At 42.5% G+C, this 24150-nt stretch overlaps 1 protein-coding gene and 2 long non-coding RNA genes across 7 annotated transcripts in view; 1 reads left to right on the top strand and 2 right to left on the bottom strand.

Moving 5' to 3' along the window:
* BCAR3 (BCAR3 adaptor protein, NSP family member) overlaps window positions 1-23531 on the bottom strand; it is a 114181-nt gene extending 90650 nt beyond the window's left edge. Inside the window, exons 1-4 of one of the 4 annotated variants that reach the window (XM_081010868.1) lie at window positions 22942-22986; window positions 16508-16576; window positions 11036-11142; window positions 10804-10871 (exon numbers count right to left, since the gene is read on the bottom strand). In XM_081010868.1, the coding sequence (XP_080866994.1) occupies window positions 10804-10871; window positions 11036-11142; window positions 16508-16576; window positions 22942-22971 (274 nt within the window). In that variant the 5' untranslated portion in view covers window positions 22972-22986. Of the gene's footprint in view, window positions 1-96; window positions 176-10803; window positions 10872-11035; window positions 11143-16507; window positions 16577-22941; window positions 22987-23447 lie in introns of those variants that run through there. The other 3 variants (XM_081010869.1, XM_081010872.1, XM_081010871.1) reach the window with 3 other exon arrangements.
* On the top strand, window positions 176-11531 carry LOC308479892. Of its 2 annotated transcripts, none has more exons than XR_013987876.1 (2): window positions 176-425; window positions 11068-11531. It is a non-coding gene; the product is annotated as an uncharacterized lncRNA (long non-coding RNA). The 2 variants fall into 2 exon arrangements; XR_013987877.1 differs by lacking the exon at window positions 11068-11531 and adding an exon at window positions 1114-1553.
* On the bottom strand, window positions 7896-10796 carry LOC308479895. Its single transcript, XR_013987881.1, has 2 exons — window positions 10535-10796; window positions 7896-8635 (listed from the first exon to the last, which is right to left on the bottom strand). It is a non-coding gene; the product is annotated as an uncharacterized lncRNA (long non-coding RNA).
* Window positions 23532-24150: the final 619 nt, after the last annotated feature.

Genomic DNA, 24150 nt, shown 5'->3' with positions numbered 1-24150 from the left:
TCAGGTTCAACTAGGAAGTTAACTCAACCCTTTTTTTTTTATTTTTATGGGAACTATACTGGGCCACTTCACAGATTCAACTGGCTTGAGGATTACCATGGTGGATAGTGTAGGCATAAATAAGGCACTTTGTAAACTGGGTGTTGTGGGATGAAAGCATCCCAAATGCCGAGTTTAAAAGGGTCAATGCTCACAAGGGCTATAGAACTGTGTGATGTCATACGCCTGAGGCAGTTATTTCAGTTGGTACAGTTAACGGCAGTTACGGAAAGTCTTTTAACAGTTTGAGCAGCAGGTATGTTTCTGTTGTGCTGCTGCCTGCCTCAGAGTTAGTCTGTATTTATCTTGGATGCACATCTATGTAAGATGTCTTGGCAACATAAGCAACGCCTATCTGCGTTGTATATTTTACTCTGCAAGTGCAAGTATGCTAAGTAAAATGTATTTGTTGTTTAAACTTTAAAAGAGAGCGCCTTGCATAGTTTTTGTACGAGGAAAAAGGAACTAATTAAAGGGTCAAAAGACCCGGGGAACTAGAGTTTAAATGGGAACTAGAGTGTAATTCCCACAGGTGTGCCGTACACAGGCCCAAGCATACATAGACTTGAATGGCACGATTTCCTCCCACCCTTAGGGAGCAGGAAGAACCATATGCATTGGACCTCCATAAGTACAAGACGATGGCTGGAGTGCCCGGTTTATGTAATGTCTTATATGCACCATGGGGAGAAGTGACTGTACCTGCTCCTTCCACTGCAGAATGCCAGTCCCTAGTTATGTCAGTGTGTAAGCTGAGCTTTTGCACCCACCATGCAACACATTTCTGTTATGTTTTTTGGGGATTCTCCAAATCTTAGCTGGCCTTGGTAGCTAGCCATTATTTGCGGTTCTCTCAACCCTACCCTACCTGAGTCCTCTTGCATACTGAGAGTATTCAAGGGAATGGAAGGGCCAGCTATTAATTTTGTAGTGATATTTGCAAGTGTTCGGAAGTAGCAAAAAACCCCACATCTTGTTGCTTTGAATCACCTTAAAAGGATGACATATAGTAGGGTGTTTGTTTGCTTTTTGTTTTTTAAAAATGGTTTTTTAAAAATTGCCCCTTTTTCCAAGTTCCAGAGGAAGGGCCTACGGAATAACCTCTCACCTCATGCCTGGATTTGGAGGTGCTCAACAAAAGCAATAATCCCTAGTTCTGCAAATCCTGGAGCCATGTGTGGGACTGCATTCCTACCAATCCCAAAGTCTGCTGCATATGCCGGGCATCTCAAGGGGAGGATCTGTCTCTTCCACACATCACAAAAAAGAGATCCCCCCCCCAACCTCCAAATCTGTTTCAAGCGGTAGTCAGCATGCTGTCTCTAGCACAGTGGTTCTCAAGGGGTGTGGTGCGCCACACTGGTGTGGCAGGAGAGGGTGGCAAGTGTGGCAGGAAGATTTGAGGACAATCAACATTATATTTGAGGAATGATTCGTGTTCTTATGTAGCTGCATTGTTTTATAGTTTCTGCATGTCCCATGATCATATTATAAAGTAGTTGTGCTCTATGTTACAGTGGTGCCTCGCAAGACGAAATTAATCCGTTCCGCGAGTCTCTTCGTCTAGCGGTTTTTTCGTCTTCCGAAGCAACCCTATTAGCGGCTTAGCGGATTAGCGCTATTAGCGGTTTAGCGGCTATTAAAGGCTTAGCGGCTTAGCGGCTAAAAGGCTATTAGCGGCTTAGGAAAAGGGGGGGGAGCGAAAAAAATCTCAAGGCTCGCAAGACATTTTCGTCTTGCGAAGCAAGCCCATAGGGAAATTCATCCTGCGAAGCGCATCGAAAAACGGAAAACCCTTTCGTCTAGCGGGTTTTTCGTCTTGCGAGGCATTCGTCTTGCGGGGCACCACTGTATATAAATTAGGCACTGCTAGGAATTCTTTCTTCTTGTTTTGCAATGTATTTCTCATCAATAAGAAATCCGGAGGGGCGCGAGCAAATTTTTATTCTGAAAGGGTGACCCAGAGGAAAAACGTTTGAGAACTACTGCTCTAGGAAGAACAGAATCAGGACATGAAGGCCCTCCATTAATTTGTGACCCCGTAACTGACACAGCAAATGCAACCTTGTCCCATTGTCTCCAAACAGGTGAAGAAGAGTTTGGATTTGATATCCCGCTTTATCACTAACCGAAGGAGTCTCAAAGCAGCTAACATTCTCCTTTCCCTTCCTCCCCCACAACAAACACTCTGTGAGGTGAGTGGGGGTGAGAGACTTCAAAGAAGTGTGACTAGCCCAAGGTCACCCAGCAGCTGCATGTGGAGGAGCGGGGACGCGAACCCGGTTCACCAGATTACAAGTCTACCCCTCTTAACCACTACACCACAGTGACTCTCCGTCAAAGTTTTGTGCTCGTTTTGTGCCACTTTGTGCTTCAAAGCCACATTTTGTGCCACCCCCCCCCCACCAAACTGAATAATCAAACATTCAGACCGGGGTCACAAGTAAATGGCCCCAAACCCAGCCTTGTCTGATTGACTCCAAACCAGTCCCAAGTTGTGTGCTGGTACATGAAGGCAACAGCCCTTCATGGTTACTTACCAGCATATAGTACCCAGAGGCCCCCTCCATTTGGTTATAATGGTTAAAGCCTTTGATAGACCTATTTGTGTGAATTTGTGACATCCTTTTTAAAAGAGCCAACGGTGCTAGTGACATTCACTATATCTTATGACGGTGAGTTCCACATAGTCAGGGATGGGGAATTTATGGGGGTTGTTAGACTCCAACTTCCATCAGTCCCAGCCAGCATGACCAATAGTCAGCAATGATGGGAACTGTTCTCCAACATCTGGAGGGGCAGAGGTTTCTCATCTCTGTGAACATATTGTGTGAACAAGATTTTTCCTATCTGCACTTACAAGAAGCCCCCAAATATAAAGGAAATGCCCAGTGGGTGGATTTCATGCAGGGTAGAGTTCACTAGAAGCATATCTGAAGATACCCAGAAAGAAGATGGAATAGTTCTCATTTTTTAAATGTCTGAAAAACAACCATTTATTTTAAAAAACAAACAACCAAAAAAAACTTTCTTACATAAATTGTGCCTGGCTCAATTTATAAACTCACTCTGAAAGTTAATTCAAGTTAATATAATGAAATATCTAATGTTGTCTCAGCGAAATGGCTCCTTTCCAAAGTTCCAACATAGCAAAAGGAGATTCTTTAGGATAAATTGCTTTAAATAACATTTGGAGTTGTGTAAGAATTCAGGAGCCTATGTCTCAATTCAAAACAGTTTTTGGCACACTTATAGAAGAGTAAGTTCGTATAACATTCTGACATCTGGCACTCAGTAGCTGTTATACAGAAGTTCATTTTTGAAAGTTGCTGGTATAATTCAGAACTGTAGTGGAACACATACATTTAGCAGAAAATTTCTATTAATTCAATAAACTATATTAATATGCGGTGCAAACATGATAAAAAGACAGAGGCCACAATCCATTGACATCAATTAAAAAATGAGTCATGGCTAACTTACTTATTGAGCAAAAGAAACTTTCTTTAAAAAGAAACAGAGAATTGTACAGTTAGAAGGTATCCCGAGGGTCATCTAGTCCAACCCCCTGCAATGCAGGAATCTTTTGCCCAAAAGATCTCACCTGAGACTCCAGGGGCCACTACCAGCCAGAATAGACAATATTGTGCTAGTTGGACAAACAATCTGACCTGATATAAGGCACCTTTCCGTGTTTCTGCATTTGTGGTCTGGTGACCATAAGACTGTGGCTCAGAAAATGTAATACATCAACACAGTCTAAAAATACACTAGTTAAAAGCAGTTAATAAATGGTACAAAATACCAGTTCGTTGAATGCACACATTGGTATATCATATGATTTTTCAGTGGTCACATTACTATGAGTACAGCAAAAGAAACACCACACTTCCTCATGAAACAACCAAGTGCAACATAATGATGACAATTACTCGGGTCATGTGATCATGTATCACTCATATCATTCTTCAAATCATGCAGCATTACTTCCTATTAGTTTTCCATTTCTTCAGATTAGTACTTGCAAATGAAAATAATGAAATGCAGGAGGACTTTGCACCATTTCCAGAGTTAAGAATGGGACTATTGCTTTCAACTCAGGGCTACCGTCCCCGTCATCTAAAAAAGGAATTGGACTCTGGGTCACAGTTTCTTTCCATTCACAAAAGGGCAACTCAAGATTGAAGCTCAGTGTGTCATAATGACCACCTTATAGATATTCCCACTATTTGAAGGATGGCTGGATATCTCTCTCTCTCTCTCTCTCTCTCTCTCTCTCACTGTATGGAACTTCGAATGAGAAACATGATATCTTGCAAGGATAGAAATTGCTTCAGTTTCTCCCAGCAATACAGTGGTACCTCTGGTTACATACTTAATTCCTTCTGGAGGTCCATTCCGTTTTTAACCTGAAACTGTTCTTAACCTGAAGCACCACTTTAGCTAATGGGGCCTCCTGCTGCCGCTGCTGCACAATTTCTGTTCTCATCCTGAAGCAAAATTCTTAACCTGAGGTACTATTTCTGGGTTAGCAGAGTCTGTAACCTGAAGCGTATGTAACCTGAAGCGTATGTAACCCGAGGTACCACTGTAATACAAAATGAGCAATAGCTTATCTTTGTGTGTGAAGATGTCAGTGATATTTTTGACTCAGTTTGTGATGTCCACAAAGATGTGGCTCAGTAGGGTTCTAAACAGAAAAAAATAAGGATACAGCTGGAATCTTCAAAGGATAGGATAGTAATTTGTCTCCCCACCCCACCCCAAATAGAACTTCCTTAACGACATACAAAAGCCAGATCTGTTTGTTTACATTTTTGGCAACTAGGTCTACGCATTCAGCTCTTCTAAAAAAAAGGTAACAAGATGGTCTAGAAGTCTCCAGTTCTGATAGCTGTGAAGGGTGACTTCAGAAGACCACACAGGTACTGATAGAATATTTGGATGAATAATAATATGGAAGAGTTTGAAGTGGAATGTTCTGTTGGCTGGCAAAGCTACTAGAGGGCTTGGCTCCAGTCTGCAATCTGCAAATCAGAGCCAATCAAACACACACTTGCTGTGATAGTGAGGATTTTAAACATTATCAGAAGAACAGACGGTGATCACTACTTTGCTATGAATGTTTACTTGATTGTTTTTGAAATGCTGCAATTGTAGCAGCATGTTGCTGTTGCTCTTGGATTTGTTTCAAATGAATCAGCATAGCTACCTGAAATTTATTGAGAGATTTTACATTTCAGTTCGGTACGGATTTGCTGAAATAACTGGGTTCAGAAACAGTATGATTTTTTAAAAATCTATTCATTTTATCCTGCAGTGTTGGGAAAACTTTACGTAGAAAAAAATTAAATAAATATATTTTGCAAACAGAAGGATAAAAAGCAACAATAATTTGATGCTCAAGTGTAGTTCAAGTGCTAAAAGCAAGCATTCCCAGAGTATCTGATCATGCACTCTTGCTCCTAGACACAGCACTTTATCCAAAGCAGACACAAAACAAAAACTCTTCACAATGGGCTGGAGACCAGATAACAGCTTCTCATCCCCACTATGAAAACAATAGCCTGTAGTCACAGTTAACTGACACAACAGATCTATTTAAAAGCAAGATTCCCAGGCCCTTTGAATAGGATGAACCTATTCTTTCACCAGCAATGCTGTGAAACAAGGCAAAGATGTAGTTCAGGATCTTAGTTCTACAACCTGTAATTCAGTTTGTGTCTAAAAAACAGGAGCAGAAATTGTTCCTGCCATTGATTCTACTGCTTTTCATCAAGGTGGAAACCCTTCCAGCTTCTGAGTTCCCTCAGTCAACACTAGGCACTCTCATTTGCACATGCGACATAAGATGTGCAATTAAGGAAACTCCCACACATTTATCAACAAACAAGGGACTCAGCATGCACAGCAATGACATAATATCCTATTCTCTAGCTGTGATCAAGAGATGAGGAGTAGGATGTGGAATTGTGAACTCCCCAGCCCCTCCTTTTTCACACACATATTTCTCACCATATTCTTGAGTGCCTTGCCCGAAAGTGAGATGTTTGATGCTGCTGGATGAACATTATAAAGGGCAGGAAGATCTTTTTCCATACTGGTTTTACCACCACTTCCTTCAATACTGTTGGAATGATGGCCTTTGCTCCCCAACCGAATCAGCCTACCCAGCGCTGGCTTCCTTAATCAACCAGGAAGGGCAAGGATTGAGCATGCCAAGTGATGAAGCGCCCAACTTCAATAATTCCGTCTACATCCACAGGCTATGCAAACCAAGAAGTATCCATAGAAACAGGAGAAGCAGCTGCATCTGGTGCTGCCCTCAATTTGGAGTCAAGGCAGAAATGTCTATCAGAGATGTTGACTACAAAGTGCTTGGCAAATAGGGCACACCAGGTAACCATCACGTCTCAGGAGCCACTTGGAACAATTCTGCCAGACAACTCTGTACGGACAAAATGGTGCCAGAAAACCAAGATTTATTTTCCACCATCGCTGTCATGAGATGAGCTCTGAAATGAGCTTTAGCCCAAATTCAGTCAAATTCATCATGCATTTTCCTTTGCTGGAAGGGAAAAGTTTCTTTGCTCAGAAAACTAGGGAGCCACATGGGCTCACCAAACAGAGAGATCACTCTGGAGTGAACATAGCAACTGCTCATGTAGTTTCCCCATTCCAGATGTTATCAAGTGCTTTGATAGGACTGCCAGCATTACATTGCCCCAGAGCCAGCAGGACTTAATCTGGACTGGATCTATTTTTCTCTAGGGCAGACTGTTCTAATAAGCCCTCCACTCAGTAAGCCAAAAACCTGCCAGGCAGGGCTCTATCCATGCCAAGGGAACCATGTCAAACTTCTCCACCCATGATCACCACCCTGTTCAGAATATAACACCAAATCAAGTGTATGACCAGCCAAATGAAAGAGGCCGGATATCAATCGAGACAGATATTGTTGTCATGGAGACCATGAAATCCTGATCTGCAACAGACGAGAGGGCCTCAGCAAGGATGCTTGAATTTGCCATTCCCATTCTGGTCCTGCAGAGAAGCCCACTTGGCACCCACTGACATGTTGTTGGGAAAATGATGATGGTGATGATAATTGATTTATATGCCCATCTGACTGGGTTGCCCCAGCCACTCTGGGCAGCTCCCAACAAAAAATAGTAAAAACACAATACCACACACTAAAAACTCCTCTAAACAGGGGTGCCTTCAGGTGTCTTTTAAAAAATCGCATGGCTGTTTATCTGTTTGACATCAGCTAAAGTGCCTTCCACAGGGTGGGCATGACTACTGAAAAGGCCCTCTGCCTGGTTCCCTGTAACCTCACTTCTCGCAATGAGGAAACCACCAGAAGGCACTCAGAGCTGGATCTCAGTGTCCGGGCTGGATGATGGGGGTGGAGACGCTCCTTCAGGTATACAAGGCCGAAGCTGATTGGAAGGAGGTAGAGCTCTCAGATGTCTAACCCCCTTATCCTGTAACAAGCCAACATAATTCACACTGCCACACTTCCTGCAACTGCCCACAATCCGAATGGTGCCATCTAGGCCACACACGCTGCCAACCCTCACCACTCGATCAAAGCAAAGTTTTAGTAAGACTAAAATATAAGGCAAATTGCTTCTGAAGAAGAGTTTCAAAAGCAGCATGGCAGCACATTACTGAAAGCTGGAAGGGGGATTAAAAAATTCACCAGGGAGGCCCATTCTCTCTCTCTCTCTCTCTCTCTCTCTCTCACACACACACACATATATGCAAAGTTTTCAAGAAAAAAATTAATATGAAACCACAGATCGATGGAAAAAGAATTTGATGGATAAATAGTGCCTACAAAGCACACACTATCCCTTTTGATAATGGCTTTAATTGCAGAGAGGCATTCATTTTCTCATATTTCTCTTATCGCCCAGGACTCCTCTGTGATTATGTGTTTTGTTTTTTAAAAGTTCTCCTCTGCATTCCTGAGGAAAGCTCTTGAGTTTGTTGATCCTAAGCTGGCACTGAATCTGCAGAGGATGTCAACATTCACATTTGTTCAGGACAGTTCTTGCATGATAAGTCTCTTTTCTGTGCTTTCCTCTGCTCAGCTTCAATCGCCCCTTTCAGTAAAATAGAGGCAGGGACGAAGTAATGCAAAAAGAAGGCTGATTTGCTGGTAGGGACTGTTAATCCACAGTTTGCACAATCAAAATGCTATTAGGAGATGAATTTGCTGTGTCTTTCAGAATCACAATCATCTTTCCAACAGGATGCAAAATAAAGTGTGTAACGTGTATATGAAACCTATGCATCAGAATGTTCATGTGCATTACAAATGCCTCTCTTCCCCACTATCAGCTGTCAGACACTTACTTTAAAAGCACAAGAGAGGATTAAAGTGATTTAATCCTAACTGTTTACCTTAAGAACATAAGAGCATTGTTCTGTGCTTTAAACTCCCAATGATCAACTGATCATTGGCGCTTCAGAAGGCAGGTGTGCAGCACTTCTGAAATGCTCCCTGATGGGCTGATCGTTGGAATTTCAGACTGTGGACTAAGTAAACTACAAGCAATAAAGATAAACAATTGTACCGTTAATAGGACTTCCGGGTTGGCGCGACCAGCTAATGGCGGATTCCCTCCGAGCTCCGGAGGGAATCGGCTCGGTGGAGGAGGGGTCCTGCCGCGACGGCGACGCGGGGACCCTCAGAAACCACAGGCGCGGATGCCTGTGGACCTGGTGACTCGGCGGGCACCATTTGCGCCCCCCCGACCCACAAAGAAGCCTTTTTAAAGGCTTTGGAGAGGATACGGGGAGCGGCGTGGTGCTGTGAGTAGACCGCTTCCTCCACGGAGTGAAGCCGCAAGCCATGGCTGGAGAGCGCTGACTTCTTTCCTTGAATATTTGGACTTAAAATGCAACAACCCGTGAGTAATTGGAACTAAAAATTTCTTCTAATTGAATTCGGTACGACCGGGGGAGGTGCCAAAAGGAAGTCCGCCTCCCCCCCTCTTGCAGGCAATTTAAAGCAAGAATTAAACAACTAAGATCGAGAGACTGTGTTTTTTTCTTTTTGAGATACAATTCTTAATTTCACGATTTGGACCTATAAGTTAATTGCTGGAGGATTTGAACTGATCTTTGGAGTTGAAGTGCAACCCCCCCCCCCGATCCGGGAGTGACCCGAGAGGGAGCCTGTGAAGATATTTACAGAGTTTGACAGCTGTCAACTGAGCTGTCAAAGTCAAGAAATTCTGTTTTTTTGTTATTTGTGTCGGTTACTTTTGTAACATTGGGACTGTAAGCTTTTAAAATTAGAGTGGCAACAATAACAAAATATCCGGATTGTTGGAAAAAGAATACTTAGTAACAAAAATCCCTCTAGAGGGGATTTGGAACATTACAATGGCTGCAGATGGAAAATTACAAGCAGAGTTAAATAGGGTCTTTGAACTTCTGGGAAAGCTGCAAGAGCAGAGTTCTGTTATGGCTACGAATCTGACAATCTTGAATTTAAAAATAAACAACTCTGCTGAAGTGGTGGACATGACTCAAGAAGAATCTACAGCTGGGAAGAAAGATTTAAGTGCTGTTTTGGAGGAACGTGAAGAAGGAGCAGAAATGATGCAAGTGAAAAAGGACAACCAGAGGCCTTCAAGGTCAGGATGCATGGAAGATAAAGTTTGTATGTCAAAAATTTGGTTTGAAATTGAAATTCAGAATGAAGAGTGGGGATCTTTTCCCATGGAGAGTCCAAAAGACTTATGGATTACAAATGTGGTGAAGGTGAAAATCGGACCGTTTGAGGCATTTGGGATATTGGGACTTGGAAAGAACAAGAAGCAAGATCTGGACTCTTCTTTTGAACACGAAGGACTGGTTGGAAAAAATTTGGACCCTTTTGGGTCGAAGATGCTCCGAGATTGGATGTCCAACATAAAGGACTGTCAACAAAACCGGCTGAAAGGGACTGAAAGAGATTTAAAGGCCTCGGACGTGATAGATCCAGGCTGAGAACTGTCAGATAGAAAGACAATTTTTGGGGGGACCAAAACCGGGGGAGGGGGGGGAGGAACGTTAGAATCCAAAGGGTTACAAGTATATGCTCTTATTTGTTAAGATTTTCTGTAAATATATATAATTGGGAATTTCGTGAAAGGGAAAGTGGATCGATCTTAGAAAAGGTGGATGTGGGTATTAAAATGAGGTATAGAAGTTTGAAAATGGTTAATGAAGATGATTTAAATAAAATATTAATAAGGGATTAATTTGGGCATAAAGAACTTGCTGGGCTAAATTTTGAATGGGGATGCAAGAAGGGGAGGCGGGGGAAGTCTGGGAAAGTGGTTAGGAAAATAAGATTTTGAAATTATATGTGTTTTTTGTGTGTAATGTTGATGTTTATGATGTTCTTTTGTGTGTGTTTGTCTTAAAAAATGAGAAAATCCTAATAAAAATTTTTATAAAAAAAAAAAAAAAAACAATTGTACCGTTAATATACCATAAAATGACTGGATTATCTGAGAAACTGGATTTACCCTTGCGGAATCTATCCTGGTTCTTCTTCAGGGAAGGTTACAACATTAAAACACATCTCTGAAGGTGAAATAAATTTTAAAAATGTCCAGTAGCACCTTAGAGACCAACTAAGTTTGTTTGGGATATAAGCTTTCGTGTGCATGCACACTTCTTCAGATACTTAGTCGGTCTCTGAGGTGCTACTGGACAATTTTTTAATTTCACCTGCGTCAGACCAACACGACTACCTACCTGAACCTCTGAAGGTGAACGAACTACCAAGAAGGCCCCAATCTGCCAATCTTAATTTTCCAGAGTGTCTGTAAGGAAGGAGATGATCTTTCAGACATTTGGGGCCTGAGTCATTTAGTGTTCAAATGTGAGTACCTTGAACTGACCACGCAAATGAATTGGCAGCCAGTAACGAAATGTTCGTTTTAAATTCACCAATAAGACTGACAAATTAATTTTAGATAGAACCTACTTCTTACCATATTTTCTTTCTGTTTCCTTAAGGAGCAAGATGTTAGAAAGGATTTGATCCTCAGCTCCCATTTTCTTCAGTTCAGCTTTTGTCAGGTGGAGCAAATCCTGGAACCAGCCCAACAAAAAAGAAGATGGATGAGAAAATATTGACTTTGTTCATTTTTTAAGAAATAATATTCTTTTTAAAAAATGATCCAACATTTTATGACAATAAATTAAAAGCATCCAGAACATAATCCCAGAACATAACAAACACTGCTCATTTTTCCATAGTTACTGCTAAGAATTAACACCTAACAAATGAATGTATTGCCAAAATACAATGTTATCGAAAGGTTGTTTTTCAATAGCTAATTCTTGTTACTTATTTGTACCACCCTCCTAACCATTTGAAATCACTGTGAGAAACTCTTTTAGTTCATTATCACTTTTCACTTTTCTCTCTCTCTCTGTGCCTTGTCTCTGAGGATCATTAAAAGACACATTCTTTGGAATTTACTTTGAGGAAGGAGTTCTTAACATCCAGGTCTATTGGGGAGAATTTTTGTTTGTTTGTTTACAAGAACTGGCATCTAAGCTGTAGGGCCATAAAACACAGACCACACCATTTAATTACTGTCAGTGTATGGCAAAGAACCACCTGCAAGCAATTTCTATTTTAAATTGTGCCATGATCTGAAAAACCTAATTGTTCCCACCCAGCCACCCAGAAGTTGGTGGACTGGACAAAGGAGCTGCCAATTCATTTAGGAAACATCCTCCACTTAATTTTCTTAACCTCCATGACCTGTAAAAAGCTGGAACATAATGGTAGACTTGCACATTTGAAAATGTCTAATCATTTAGTATTATATTTTACTATAAAACCTTCGTGTGGCACAGGGTTGGGAGCAATCTCAGTAAGGAAACAGCTTCTAAAACTGTAAGATAGTTCATAGATAGAAGAATGACCTCAAGCACTGAACAAATCCATTGTATCCAGGATGCCACACTAGTCAACCAAGGAGGAACAGTTAATTCCTACCTTCCTACCCCCTCAGGCAAAGGTTCTGGTCTATTTAACTATGAAAGCACTTCTGTTGTGCATACTGTATTATCTTCCAGTTTGCTGTCTGTGTGAACTCAATCTTTCTCTTCTTCAATTGTATAGTGCAGCCTTTTGTGTGCATCTCAAAGAAAGAAACATTCTCCAGTCCAATGCTGCACAATGTTGACTGCCTACCTATTGAAGAATGGAACTCTCTGGTGTGGAGGGATCACTTGGGAAGACAGGCGAACTAATACCAGTGTACTGGAAGAAGCAAAGATCACCAGTGTTAAAGCAATGGCTCTTCAACATCAACTTCGTTGGACTGGTCATGTTGTGCAGATGCCTGATTACCGTCTTCCAAAGCAACTACTCTATTCCGAACTTAAAAATGGAAAGCGTAATGCTGGTGGTCAACAAAAGAGGTTTAAAGACTGTCTCAAGGCAAATCTTTAAAAATGTAGTATAAACACCAACAACTGAGAAACACTGGCCTGCGAGTGATCCAGTTGGAGAACAGCCTTTACCAAAGGTGTCATGGGCTTTGAAGACACTCGAACCCAGGACGCAAGGGAGAAATGTGCTAAGAGGAAGGCACACGGAAGGACATGTGGTTCCAGAATTGGCCTCCACAGTCACTTATGGACTCATTGTTAAAACCATGTTTATGGAAGACAATCTTACTCGCCTATGAGTAATCGAAGAAGAAGAAGAAGAAGAAGAAGAAGAAGAAGAAGAGTGTGTGTGTCCCACCCTTCAGAAGCTAGTACTGACTCAAGGCTATCTCTGAAATCATTTTGTCTTTAATCATCAGTCTAGATTATCAGACTACATTTCCCCAAGAAGTCGTTGGCAATCTGAACAGAGACACAAGGGAAGCAGCAGTCAGAGGGGAATGGAAGTAGGTGTAAACAGGGGAAGAATGTGTGATTATTTTCATTGCAATCACATATTCTTCGTCTGTTTACACCTGCTTCCATTCCCCTCCAACTGTTGCTTCCCTTGTGTCTATTCTTAGATTGTAAACTCCTTGGGGTTAGGATCTGTCTTCTTCCTCTCATTATTTTCTAAGGTTTATGTACATACATGATGCTACATAAATAAGCAAATAAAAATATCCCCAGTTTATGTACAGCACCAGATGGGCACTATCCATTGTCTCTCTGTCTGGGAAGGTTCTACAGCTGGGGTGGGGAACCTGAGTCCCTACAGATGTTGTCTCATCATTCCTGACCACTGACTATGCTAGCTGAGTCCAGCAACATCTGGAGAACCAGAAGCTCCTTGTCCCTGTTCTACAGGACAGGGCAGATAGCGCTGTTAATAAATCAACTCCATTTAACAGATTAAAGCAGATAAAATCTCTCTTGCTCAAATCAATCCTTCTTTCCTGTGATTTTAAAGACGGCAAATTGCATCTGAATCAGCTGCAGGGCCACCAGAACTCAGGGAAAGTGGCATGAGAGCACACCCTCCCTGCAAACAGCAAAAAGATCAAGCCCTAAAACACAAAAATAGTGTCATGGCTAGGACAAGCACATTGGCAGACATCACACTACAGTAGCTGGATTTACTCACTAATAAAGTTTAGAGATTTTCTTATGGGAAACAAACGGGAGGGTTACAGGATTTGAATTACATTATATCTGGTGTTGGGGGGAAATAACGGTATGTACTGATCCTGATTTAAATGCCTACTCTAGAATTGACCACTATTTACATGTGAATAATGTTTGATTTTCCTTACACAACCTGGTTGCTTGAGCTGCTGGGCTTTAAGAAACATGCTTCCACTTACAGAAAATGTATTCTGCTCTGCTTCATGCCTCGAGATTTGCCTCTTTTGTCCATTACCCAAGCAAAAATCTTTCTGCCTGTTATGCAAAAAGAGAAAACTAAGGAAATTATGGCTTCTTGGCATCAAAACCACTTGTTCTAGCCTGCTTACATGCTAAATATGTTACACACACATTTGCCCACAGGCTGATGTCATATGGTCAGCAACGTGTCAAAAACATCGTTACAGCCCACACTGCTGAGATCACAATTTTTAAACAGACTTGAGGGCTGGAGGAAGCTCAAGGAAGGCATGACATAAAGCAGTTTCAAGATTACTCCAAGTACATGGTTCCTTTATTACTGGAAATGTTGAACAAGCATTCAAGCAAGAAAAATGACAGCTCTGTTAGCAATATTTTGGAAGCCACCAAGGATTACAACCAGACCTACAATAGACCACTGGTCTGACTTGAAATAAGGCAACTTCTGATATACCTATAACATAAAGAAAATTTAGCAGGGAAGTCCTAGGATGCAAGCACAATTGATTCCCCCTGTTTTCTCATCTCCCCTTCCATTTGCATTTAACAATTTCTAGCAGTTCACATTCATCTTTCTCACTGGGAGGACTTAAGGAAGTCCTAACCAACGCTTCCTAACCAAATCTATATATCTCGCCTGCCCCGCCAGGGGTGTACGATGATGTCAAAATCACAGCCGTTAAATATCACTTCCCTTAAGCCTCTTAATTAAAACAAATTTTGAAAATAAATTACTATGCAGTGAAACCCACACTAAGCCCTGCAATTCTCTTATCCTTTTGCTTCATCCAAGTTCAGAAAAGTTAAACCTTCCAGGCATGTTGCAAAGTCTACCTTTACCTCAATCATTAAAGCATTTGGGCCTTGATCCAGCGAGACATTTATAGACATGCTTGAAGTTCATCAAGTGCGTATATGGGGTACTGCTGACTCAGTTGTTCGCAAAGAGGCAAGTAAAATAAAATAAAATGAAATGAAAGAGGTAGTAGATGCATGAATCTAAGGGCAGCACCAACAGATAGGCATCACCAGAGCTTGCAGAGCTCATTTCAAAAAGGAACAAGCTCTAGTTCAAGTTCAAGGTGTCCAAAAATGAACTAATTCCAGTTCAGATTCGTCCCTTTACAAAACAAACTAGTTCAGTCCATGTTCAATTCGCAGTTCAAGTCCATCCAAATGATCCTCAGCACCCCCCATCACATTTTGCCCATTCTCAGAACAAAATAAAGCAATATTCTGAAGAGTGAGCAATTAACCCATCAAGCTCTACACAGAGTTATTGTGCCTCTCCATATGCAACACGCTCTCCAAGAACTACAAGTCCCAGACTTCCTTAGTTCCTGCTGGTCTTTTCTGTGCATGGGCAGGTAGAGGCCACATCAGAACACAGCAGTAGGCAGCACCATCAGTAATTTAGGGGCACTGAGATAACATTTACAGCTCCCCAGAATATGTGTGAGTTGGGGCCTGTAGTTTCCTAAGTTTATAGGAGAATCGACCCTTGATCCAGGGGCAAGGGAAGAGCAGCTAAATGTCATTTGACCTTATTTGCCAAAGATGTAAGAAGCTTTAACAAAAAATAAGGACCCAAAGAAGCTCAAGGGCAGACAAAGGATTTTGGGACGGGGTCTTGTATTTACAAAGTTGCTCCAGGCCCAGATGAATTTTGTTTGAGCACTGTATATCCCACAGCGCTTTCTCTCTCTCTCTCTCTCTCTCTCTCTCTCTCTCTCTCTCTCTCTCCCCCCCCTCCCTCCCTCTCCTGACCTCATGCCTTGATGCTTTGTGAGGTTCCAGAAGCATTTTGCTGGTTGCAATTGCAAAGCCAGGCTAGGTGGACTTTGGTTTCTTCCAGCAAGGCAGTTGCAATGCTTATGTGGTGTCTGATCCAAAAACCTTGGTTTTCCAAAGCTCCTAATTATTAACATGTTTTGTGCCTCCTCTCCTGACTATTTTACCCGCCGCCCACACACTCCTGTTTTATCCAAAGATGTTAATGTCCTGTACAGATCAATTGGATTCAACGAATTTTACTGTATTTTAGGTTTATTAATGTAAAGCTTTTTTTTTTTAAGTATGTGGCATTCAGTATGAGACCTGCCCTTCTTAGTGTGTTGAGGATTGCAACCCTCACGCTTGACAAACACTTGCAATGCAGATCTGCTGCAGTTTGTATAAAGATTTGCTGCACTTTTAACCTCGGGACAAAGAGAAATGCCAAAGGAATTGGAGGATTTACAGAAAAGAGCACATACTGAACAATGAATGAAATAATAAACAATAGCTATCTAATCTCCCAGGGCCAGCTGCATTTGCTCTGCTATTAATGTGCTAAAGAAAACCCCAAAGCAAATCTAATAAATACAAGAGCTCTATGGCTAGGCCTCACAAAACTCTGCTTTCTATATATACTTAACTGTTTCGTGTCAATGCTCTGTGGAGCATTTCTTCCCACACTTGCAGCTTTCCATACCCAGAGCAGATAAAGGTTCTTTCTATCTATAACTAAACAAGCTGATCTAGCTGTTCACATTTTGCAGTCTGTTCCATGCATTTGGATGGCCATGTTCGTTGCACTTCACAGACAACAATCCTCCACTTCAAGAGCAGTAAGAGAACAAACCTCTAATTGAAGGCATCCTCTGTTTTGGGAATGGGAAATGTTTTTCATTCTGAGGTGAACCAGAGACAACTGTGGATAGAGAAATGAATATAAATTTTATATTTGTACAGTAGGATAGTTTCTACACATGTACTCCTCTCTATCCTCCATGCAGTCAAGCAAGAGGCGTTACCAGATTTTCAAGGATGTCATCATACTTCAAGGTTGGGGACACATGTGGCCTAGAGAGAGTGGGTGTGGCTTAGAAGGACGTGTGGCCTGGGGAATAAATAAATAATAGCAACCATGCGACCCCACCAGCATGGGGTAATGTGTTAACCCCTTCACCTGCACTCTATTTTCTGAGTTGCTATTAGCTCAGCTAAGCAAAGCACATGGGTAACCACATTTAACTGTTATGAGTTTGTGGGTGCTATACACCCTAAATTCCCTGGCTCCAGTAGGTGTTAGAATCTAATCAAAACAAATGTTTAAATATAAGCCAGGCCAGTTTCCTGACCAGGAACTTGCCTTGGGTGAGAGGCCATTAGGAAGACAAAAAGAAGGCAATCAGCCATTAGGAAGGCAGAATGAGTGGGGCCTTTGTGCCAGAAGGCAGTTGGGTAGGGCTCCTCCTTAAGGTGAGAGAGATGGTTAGAAGAACAAAAGCCAGGGTTTAGAGTTTGAGTTGGAGGGGTAAAGGGTTGCAGTCTGGTAAAGGCAGCAAGCTGGAGAGAGGGTCAGAACATGACGTCTGATGTCTGGTTGAATCCTAAGCTGTGGCTATGGGAGAAACAAGACCCTATTAGGGTGTCGTTGCTGTTGCTATGATGTGGAGGGGTTCACGACACCCCAATAGGGTCAACTTCCTTCACACTGCCACACTCTCAGTCTGAATCAGCGTTGCCCACTGCTGCTATGATTGTTTGTTTGTTTGTTTGTTTGTTTTAATGTGGTAGACCCTGTTCACATGAGCACCCACATCATGTCCGTTTTGGCCCACAGTTCAGTTTATGCAGTTTTGAATAACTATGCTTCAGCTGTGAAGACAGCATGGACATTTCTTTAAAAGAAAAGAAACACGAAGTAGGTTATGCAGTTGATTCTCCCAAACACCCGAAAGGAATTCAAACTGTCCACATTAGGCTTTGACATGTGTGACCATGAAGTCACACTAAATTTGTTGTGCGGACAGAACCCAAATTGCCGAAAATCTTCAGGGCCAAAGGCAGAGAAGATACTGTTTAAGTGAACTATAAACAACAGATCACTTTATTCCTTTGTTTTTATAGCATCCAGCCAATCCTATTCCTCTTTCCTTCTTCCACTGGTAACCTCCAGCAGCAACTGGTTGTGCTATACCACAGGTAGGCAAACTAAGGCCCGGGGGCCGGATCCAGGCCAGTCGCCTTCTAAATCTGGCCCATGGACGGTCTGGGAATCAGCCTGTTTTTACATGAGTAGAATGTGTCCTTTTATTTAAAATGCATCTCTGGGTTATTTGTGGTGCCTGCCTGTTGTTTTTACATGAGTAGAATGTGTGCTTTTATTTAAAATGCATCTCTGGATTATTTGTGGGGCATAGGAATTCGTTCATCCCCTCCCCCCAATATAGTCCAGCCCCCCACAAGGTCTGAGAGACAGTGGACTGGCCCCCTGCTGAAAAAGTTTGCTGACTTCTGTGCTATACTGTAGCTTCTGCCTTTGAGCAACAGCTGATAGGATAAGGCATTTTTTTATGGGAGCTCATGGGAGAAACTGCCACAAGGATCGTTATTTTCACTGTAATTGATGAGCATCATTTAAGCGCCAATAACCAGCAGAGAGGCAGTTAAATAACAGAATAATGTGTTGCCATTCATGGGCCTGAGGCTCAGTCCCTGCCATGCAGGGATGGATCTGCTAATGGAGACCATGAAGAGCTGCTGGCAGTCAGTAGACTGCAGCATTCCAGAAGAGGGGCTGAAGCATGCCATTAAGCCCTTGGTACCATGGATGCCCCTATTCCCTCTGCCAGTATGGACAGTGATATTATCCAAGGAAAGCGAATAGGAATGCACCAGACTCCCTAGTGCTACCTGTACAACAGCAGGCTCACATAAGAGGAGATGCAGAAGCCTCAGCCTTGGGGAGAAAGCACAATACCAACACCCAAGCTTTGACTCACTGGGCAAAGGGGAAGGTGGAACACTAAGAGACAATGAGCCGATGCACTTTTACCCATCATGCACTGGCTCCAGGGCTTCAACGCTGGTACGTTTCCAAGCACAATTCAAAGTGTTGGTGCTGACCTTTAAAGCCCTAAACGGCCTCAGTCCAGCATACCTGAAGGAGCGTCTCCACCTCCATCGTTCCGCCTGGACACTGAGGTCCAGCGCCGAGGGCCTTCTGGCGGTTCCCTCGCTGCGAGAAGCCAAGTTGCAGGGAACCAGGCAGAGGGCCTTCTCGGTAGTGGCACCCGCCCTTTGGAACGCCCTCCCACCAGATGTCAAAGAGAAAAATACCTACCAAACTTTTAGAAGACATCTGAAGGCAGCCCTGTTTAATAGGTTATTGTATTTTAGTGTTTTGTTGGAAGCCGCCCAGAGTGGCTGCGAGGTATAAATAAATGGGCGAGGTATAAATAAATTATTATTATTATTATTATTATTATTATTATTATTATTATATTTTTAAAAAACCACGGTTTCCCTGTTATGCCTGAAATGAGAAACTGTAGCATTACTTTCAGTTTACTAACCAGGGTCTGAAATCACATTTTAATCCTGGTTTCAGATCCTGGTTAGCCACAGCAGAAGAGGATTTGGGGGAGCACGACTGGTGCAGTCACACTGGGCACTGAGTCTTGGGGGCAATGCCAGGAACCCCACAAATATGATTTACAATAGTTTTGCAAGAGGTGGAGGGGTGCCGGGTTTTGGCGTTGTACAGGGCACCGCTGAAATTTGAGACCCCAAGATCCACCACTGGGCAGAGTTTCCAGTGTTGGATTTATTAGGAAATGGATTTGCTTTAACTGAGATCAAAGTGCTAAAACCAGCATATGAGGAAGGAGAGAGGGAAGGCGTGAGAAATGAACTTGAAAGGCTAACAGTCATTCCCAGCTTCATATGAAACCAGTATCCCTGTATCTGAACTGGCCCAATTATAACTTGTTTATCACACAGTTGCAATGGTAGTTCTAAGAGCTGACTGAGATCAGTGATGCAGTTAGGTAATAGGGGGGATTATTTAGATGGCAATGTGCTTTCCAAAATGTGTACTTCTTCAAAATGTGGTGGCACAACACTGCTTGAAAGAATGTACACATTTTTTAGTGTAAAAAAATAAAATTGTGCCTGAATATAAAACATTTCAGAATCACTGGAGTAGAATATTGCCCGTGATATAATTCAATAAGATTCAATATCTCTTCTATACAAAAAGTATTTGAAAAATGGATAAAATATCTTCATGCCCTTAGTCCTGGACATGCATACCAAAAAGCTTTTTTAAAAAACAAAAGCTGGCCATAAAGTAGCAAAGCATGCTAAGTGGATTTAGACAGACATTTTTCAAGTGTTTCTGTACGCCCTGAAGCTGAGACAGCATCATACTCATCAGAGCTCAGCATTTGCTGCCAAATGGATAAACCCAAAGGCATGCAATGCATTTTCTTCCTACACGTCACACCAGACTATAAATTTGTTCGAAATGCACTACAGAAATTGCCTTGGAAACATTTGGCAAAAGACAGCAGATTTTAGGCTGCAGTGTGAGAAACGTTTTAGATTCTAAATAAAGCACCGCTTCCCTCCACAAGAGATTTGATTAGGCAGGAACAATAATTATAAATGGGGAAAAGAGCTGTAATGAAGCCAAATCCCTAAATTAGAAGCACTTCCAAAAATGGAAGGAGAAAAATTGGCTTCTGAAACTTAAACTTCAATGGAATAATCAAGGACCCTGGAGCAGAGTTAGTCATTCAGGTTGTTATATCCACAAAGAGAAGTGAAAGGCACTCGGAGGGTTTGGTTCATTATTGAGACCTTTCCTTGTGTCTGGTGAACTGTGAAAATGCCTTTGTCCATACTGCAGATGTGCTGGATGCAATAACTGCACTGAATCTGGATCTGTATTTCAAGTTCCAGTGCAACGTGTAGGTGCAGATTGTGCCCTCTTTGGTACACTTCACTATCTTATCCCAAGATCAGTTTAGACACTTCTTGGCCTCCCTCAGAAGAAAGTGCAGGGCATCCACAATCACAGTCAAACTGAGATTAAGGTAGAAATTGAATGTGAAAGGAGAATGGGAGAAGAAATTACAGGAGATGGGTGAAAATAGTTTAAGAAGCATGTGGGGGTAGGAAGGGGAAAAATATATAAATGAAAAAGTCTTCTCTACTTAGAACCTTTGGATCAGCAAATTCTGCCTAAAACTAGGAGGCTGAATCATAATACAGTGGTGCCTTGCAAGACAAAATTAATCCGTTCCGCGAGTGTCTTCGTCTAGCGGTTTTTTCGCCTTGCGAAGCAACCCTATTAGCGGATTAGCGCTATTAGCGGTTTAGCGGCTATTAAAGGCTTAGCAGCTTAGCTGCTAAAAGGCTATTAGCGGCTTAGCACTTAGAAAAAGGGGGGGGGAAGCGAAAAAAAATCTCAAGACTCGCAAGACATTTTCGTCTTGCGAAGCAAGCCCATAGGGAAATTCGTCCTGCGAAGCAACTCAAAAACGGAAAACCCTTTCGTCTAGCGGGTTTTCCGTCTTGCGAGGCATTCGTCTTGCGGGGCACCACTGTACTTGGAATGCAAATATCTGTACTTGGCTTGAGGAAAGCCGAGGTATGGAACTCCTTGCCACAAGGAACATGCCATGGCAAATAATTTCAAAGTTTTCAAAGATGAATTAGACATCAGCAGAAAGTGATGTCAGTAATCGCCAGCTGATTATACCAAACTACATCCATGTGCCACCATTTTGTGACAGATTTGCCCCAGCACCACCATTTTGTAAGTGGTGGGCGTCGGTAATCTTCAGCTATCTCAGGTGGACCCTGACAGTAGAAAGTTTGAAGATCTCATGCTTTCGAGATCCTATTGGAAGGCTGATGCTCTGAACCCCTCCATTATAGGCTCAGGTTGTATATATGTGTAAATAAACCATATATTATAAAGACATCAGAGTCTCCTTTGTGCCTCATTATTTTCCAAAAGGAAACTTGGTAAGCACCTGAAACTGTCTGGAATCTTGCACTGCTGTGGAGACTGGGGGTGGAGTTTAACAATATTGTTACAGATTTGGGGTAACAGAGTTTGGGGATGCAAGGGCAACCATAATTGCTAAAGTTAGTGAGTGTTAAAACTTATTAAAATGGTAGAATTTAGATAATATTTGGTGTATTGAAAGGAAGATGCAGGCCAGTGGAAAAATACAGGCTAAACTCCCTTTTCAGTCCAGGGTCTCACTTGGGGATAGTAGCTGTTAAGCATAACAAACAGTGTTGATATCCCATCACAGGAAAATCCTTGAGTCTGTGGCAATGGAGGTTGCCAAGGTTATGCAGAGTGAAGATGTACGGTTACAGGAAAATGGTCACCTTTTAAATCTAGACTTGGAATAGCAAAGGGGCAGGGCAAGCAGACAGAAAGGCAAGGTGTTCTGGGAATAAGAAGGAGAAAGTAGGGAGAATTTCATGGGACAGCTGAAGGTCTGAACCATCTTCGCAGGCTGGCTGAAGGCAGGCTGGGACAGAGATACAGAGATGCCTTGGAATTAGATGCTGCCCTGCTCGTCTTGATTCCCAATGGATACACAGCCTGGAACTCCCTGGAATTTTGCTACAACTCAACAGAGATTGGGGGTGGCGCACAACCTTCGTAGCAATAGCACACCTTAATTTCAACTGCAGGCAGTTTCATTTTCTCCACAACAGGGCCTTGCAATTGTTTAATTGCCTCCTTTAAAAAATGCCTTCCTGAAGCACCGAGCCTTACCCCAGTGGAATTGTAGTGTCATGATGCAGGGAAAAAACACACCTCTGGGTCAGATCTCGGCAGGTACAAACCAGCAAAGTGCTGCTCAAAGCGAAAGAGACTTGCCTGTCTGCATTAGCTGAGGCGCTGAAAATTTGCATCCATCTGAGGCAGCTTCCCCTTTTGTTTGCTCTTTCCACTTATACTTCATAACCATTCAGCTTGCAGAAGCTATTTCCATCTGAATGAATCTCTCCGCTTTATCTGAATAGACTACTCTGTTTAACCAGTTGCTTCTCTGAGGGCTCAAACTGTCACAGACATTACGCATACTCTTCAGTCTGAAATGAGACAAGAGGTTCCCCGCTCCTCCTCAACAATAGCCCAGATCAGCCTGAACGAGTACTTTAGCTTCTGCTTACAAGTAGGCAGAGGCCATATCAAATAACTCACCGAACAGCCCATCAATAACCCCATTCATACTTTATAATCCCCAAACTTACTTTGTTCAAATCATTGTGCGGAGCTGCCATAACCAGGGGCCATTAGCCACGATCCTGACAAATTGTTTGCCACACAAAAACTCTGGCCACTTGAAAAGATACTATTCACATGGTCTGTGGTGAGCAGACTCTGCTCTCAGACTTGAATATGCAGCTCATGCCCACGGTTTCACTGGATCATATACTGCAGAGAAGCTTGAGGGTGAAACACAACTCAGGACCATGTTTTGGTAATGATACCCTCTCACAAGCAACTGCCTCAGCATTTCAAACACCCTTTGGATCAGCAAGTCCACTTCAGAATTAAAATTAAGGCTGCAATTATTATAAAGAGGTGCTTCTTACGAAGGTATTGTGTTAGAAGTTGCCCGTTCGCCCCTCCACCGGGCGAACTCCCCCCTCAGTCATGTACGAACATGACTCTTTGCTGCTACACATTTTGGTTTCCTGGTGATATTCTCAAAGCTCTATCATTAAAACAACACAGTTAAGTCATCTCATCTCACCCCCAGCTGGAACTTTGGTGTCTCCTGTTGGGCAGGAAATCTGCTAGAAGACTCACCATTGTTCTTCATGCTCAGATGAGTATTTGTAGCATGCTGGAAATGGCCTGCTAGCGGTTTGTGTCAGGGCCTGTCAGGCAGAGTGAGGCAACTGCTTCAAGTGGCAGATGCTGGTGGTGAAAGCCCCCCCCCCATCCCAAAACCCGAGCCATTTTCCTGTCTTGGAAATCAGTTGTGCTGCTGGATTGGAACTGGGATTGTTAACTTTAAAACAACAACCTTGCTGTGTGTGTCAAGGTTACCAGGCCTAAAACACACATAGCCCGGGATTTTCCTTTGAAAAGGGGGTGTAAGGACAAATAATCAAGCAAAATAGAGGTTCAAAAGTTCTGTTTCCTAACCAGTTTTGCACAGCTAGGGCTTCCTCTCCCTAATGGAAAACTACCCTTGAAAAAGGGAAATAGGAATTTGTAGAGAAAGAGTTATCCTACCTAAGCAGACTAAGCAGACATATACTAGGGATGAGGTAATACTCACAGTCAGGAGCCTGGCTGGGGATCCTTGGGGCAAGCAAAAATAGGAGAAAGGTTAGGCGTTGAGAGAAGAAGATGCTGCAGATATGTTGCCTCTTTGGGTTCGCTGTGTAACCTTCTCTGAACTGGAACAGAGAGTTATGTGACAGAAAACTAACACTATGTACACGTTA

The sequence above is a fragment of the Podarcis pityusensis genome (genome assembly GCF_964106645.2).
Source record: "Podarcis pityusensis genome assembly, chromosome: 6".
Taxonomy (NCBI): Eukaryota; Metazoa; Chordata; class Lepidosauria; order Squamata; family Lacertidae; genus Podarcis; species Podarcis pityusensis.
The sequence above is the reverse complement of the archived record's forward strand: the minus strand, read 5'-3'. Positions and strand labels throughout refer to the sequence as shown.